Here is a 1168-nt window from a genome sequence, read left to right as displayed (position 1 = left end):
GCACTTCTCACCCAGGAAGTGACCCCTCTTACAGACATGGAAACTGAGACAGGCGCCAGCCCCTTCCCCACCCAAGGCCCGCAGAGGCCGCTCTCCCCCACTGGGGTCCTGGGGCCCGGCCTGGCTGTCTCAGCCCTGGGGGAGGACCCGTCCGGAGGGCTGAGGGAGGGAGCGGTGACTCAGTGGCCTTTGTCCCGGCCCCTCCCGCCGTGACTGCGGAAGCTCACTGACCGCGGGCGGGGGGGAGGGGCGGCCCCCAGCGTCCTCCCCCCCTCCGCCAGAGAAAGCCACCTCGGCGGGAGCCTGTGTGGCCCCCCCCCCCCCCCCGGCCGGGGGGATCCCCTTCTGGAGATGGGGGGGGGGGCGTGCCCTTCGGTACACCCCTCCCCCCCTCGGAAGCGCGCTCTAGTCTGCCCCGCCCCTCTCCCCCACCTCGTCTCTGCCCTCTGACCCCGCGCCCACATCACGGGGGCCATCCCCCGGACCCCCGAACTCACCACCACCGCCGTGACGGGCTGCCCGGGCACGTAGGACATCTTGGCTGCGGCTCCGGCCCCACCCGGCCCCACCCTCAGAACAAAAGGGCTCGTCCGGCCCCGCCCCTCATGAATCATGCATAAGCGCCCTGGCCAGTCACCGAGGGGGCCGCCCTTCCAGGGCTCCGCCTCTCGGCGAGCCTCAAAGGAGCATGCGCAGCAGCGCACCCAGGCACCGCCTTTGAGTCTGCGCATGCGCCCTGGCCCGCCTCTGCCCTCCCGGCAGTCTCAGGGCCAAGATGGCGCCCCCGTAGTCACCTTCGTCTCCGCCGGCCTCAGGGAACGACACCATCACCGCCGCCGCCACCCGGACCAGGTACAACACTCCCCTCGGCCCCCGCTTCCCGGGACTGGTCCCTCCCCAGGAGCAGCGGGGGTGGGGGGGAAGGAGGGGTGAGGACGTTGGATCTCTGTGGGACCCCAGTCGGACGGGGGTCAGGGGTCAGGCCTCCCTCCCTCCCGAGCCAGGCCCCTGCCCCGCCCATCCCTCCCTTGCGGGTTCTGGGGTCTTGCATGGATCGCCCCCATCCTGCGGCTGCGGGAGGCCCGGGGCCCGGCACGTGGCTCCCCCCGCCCCGCAGAATCAGAGGCAGGGGGAGACACCCCTCCCGCCCCCGTGGGGCGCTGGGCCT

The 1168-nt window shown here is 72.9% G+C and overlaps 2 protein-coding genes across 4 annotated transcripts in view; one reads left to right on the top strand and one right to left on the bottom strand.

Annotated features, from left to right (window-relative positions):
• TAX1BP3 (Tax1 binding protein 3) overlaps positions 1–1168 on the bottom strand; it is a 165234-nt gene that overhangs the window by 2404 nt on the left and 161662 nt on the right. For 2 of the 3 annotated variants that reach the window (XM_069083245.1, XM_069083246.1), the window contains exon 1: positions 498–631. In XM_069083245.1, the coding sequence (XP_068939346.1) occupies positions 498–614 (117 nt within the window). In that variant the 5' untranslated portion in view covers positions 615–631. Of the gene's footprint in view, positions 1–497; positions 632–1168 lie in introns of those variants that run through there. The other variant, XM_069083247.1, reaches the window with a different exon arrangement.
• Positions 598–1168, top strand: part of EMC6 (ER membrane protein complex subunit 6) — a 1301-nt gene continuing 730 nt past the window's right edge. Inside the window, exon 1 of the mRNA XM_069083244.1 lies at positions 598–852. Coding sequence (XP_068939345.1) covers positions 613–852 — 240 coding nt within the window. The 5' untranslated portion in view covers positions 598–612. The remainder of the gene's footprint in view (positions 853–1168) is intronic.

This window comes from Petaurus breviceps, unplaced genomic scaffold (assembly GCF_028583685.1).
Source record: "Petaurus breviceps papuanus isolate PSGF00001 unplaced genomic scaffold, PetGlider_PUasm1.0 173, whole genome shotgun sequence".
In the NCBI taxonomy this organism is placed as follows: Eukaryota; Metazoa; Chordata; class Mammalia; order Diprotodontia; family Petauridae; genus Petaurus; species Petaurus breviceps.
The sequence above is the reverse complement of the archived record's forward strand: the minus strand, read 5'-3'. Positions and strand labels throughout refer to the sequence as shown.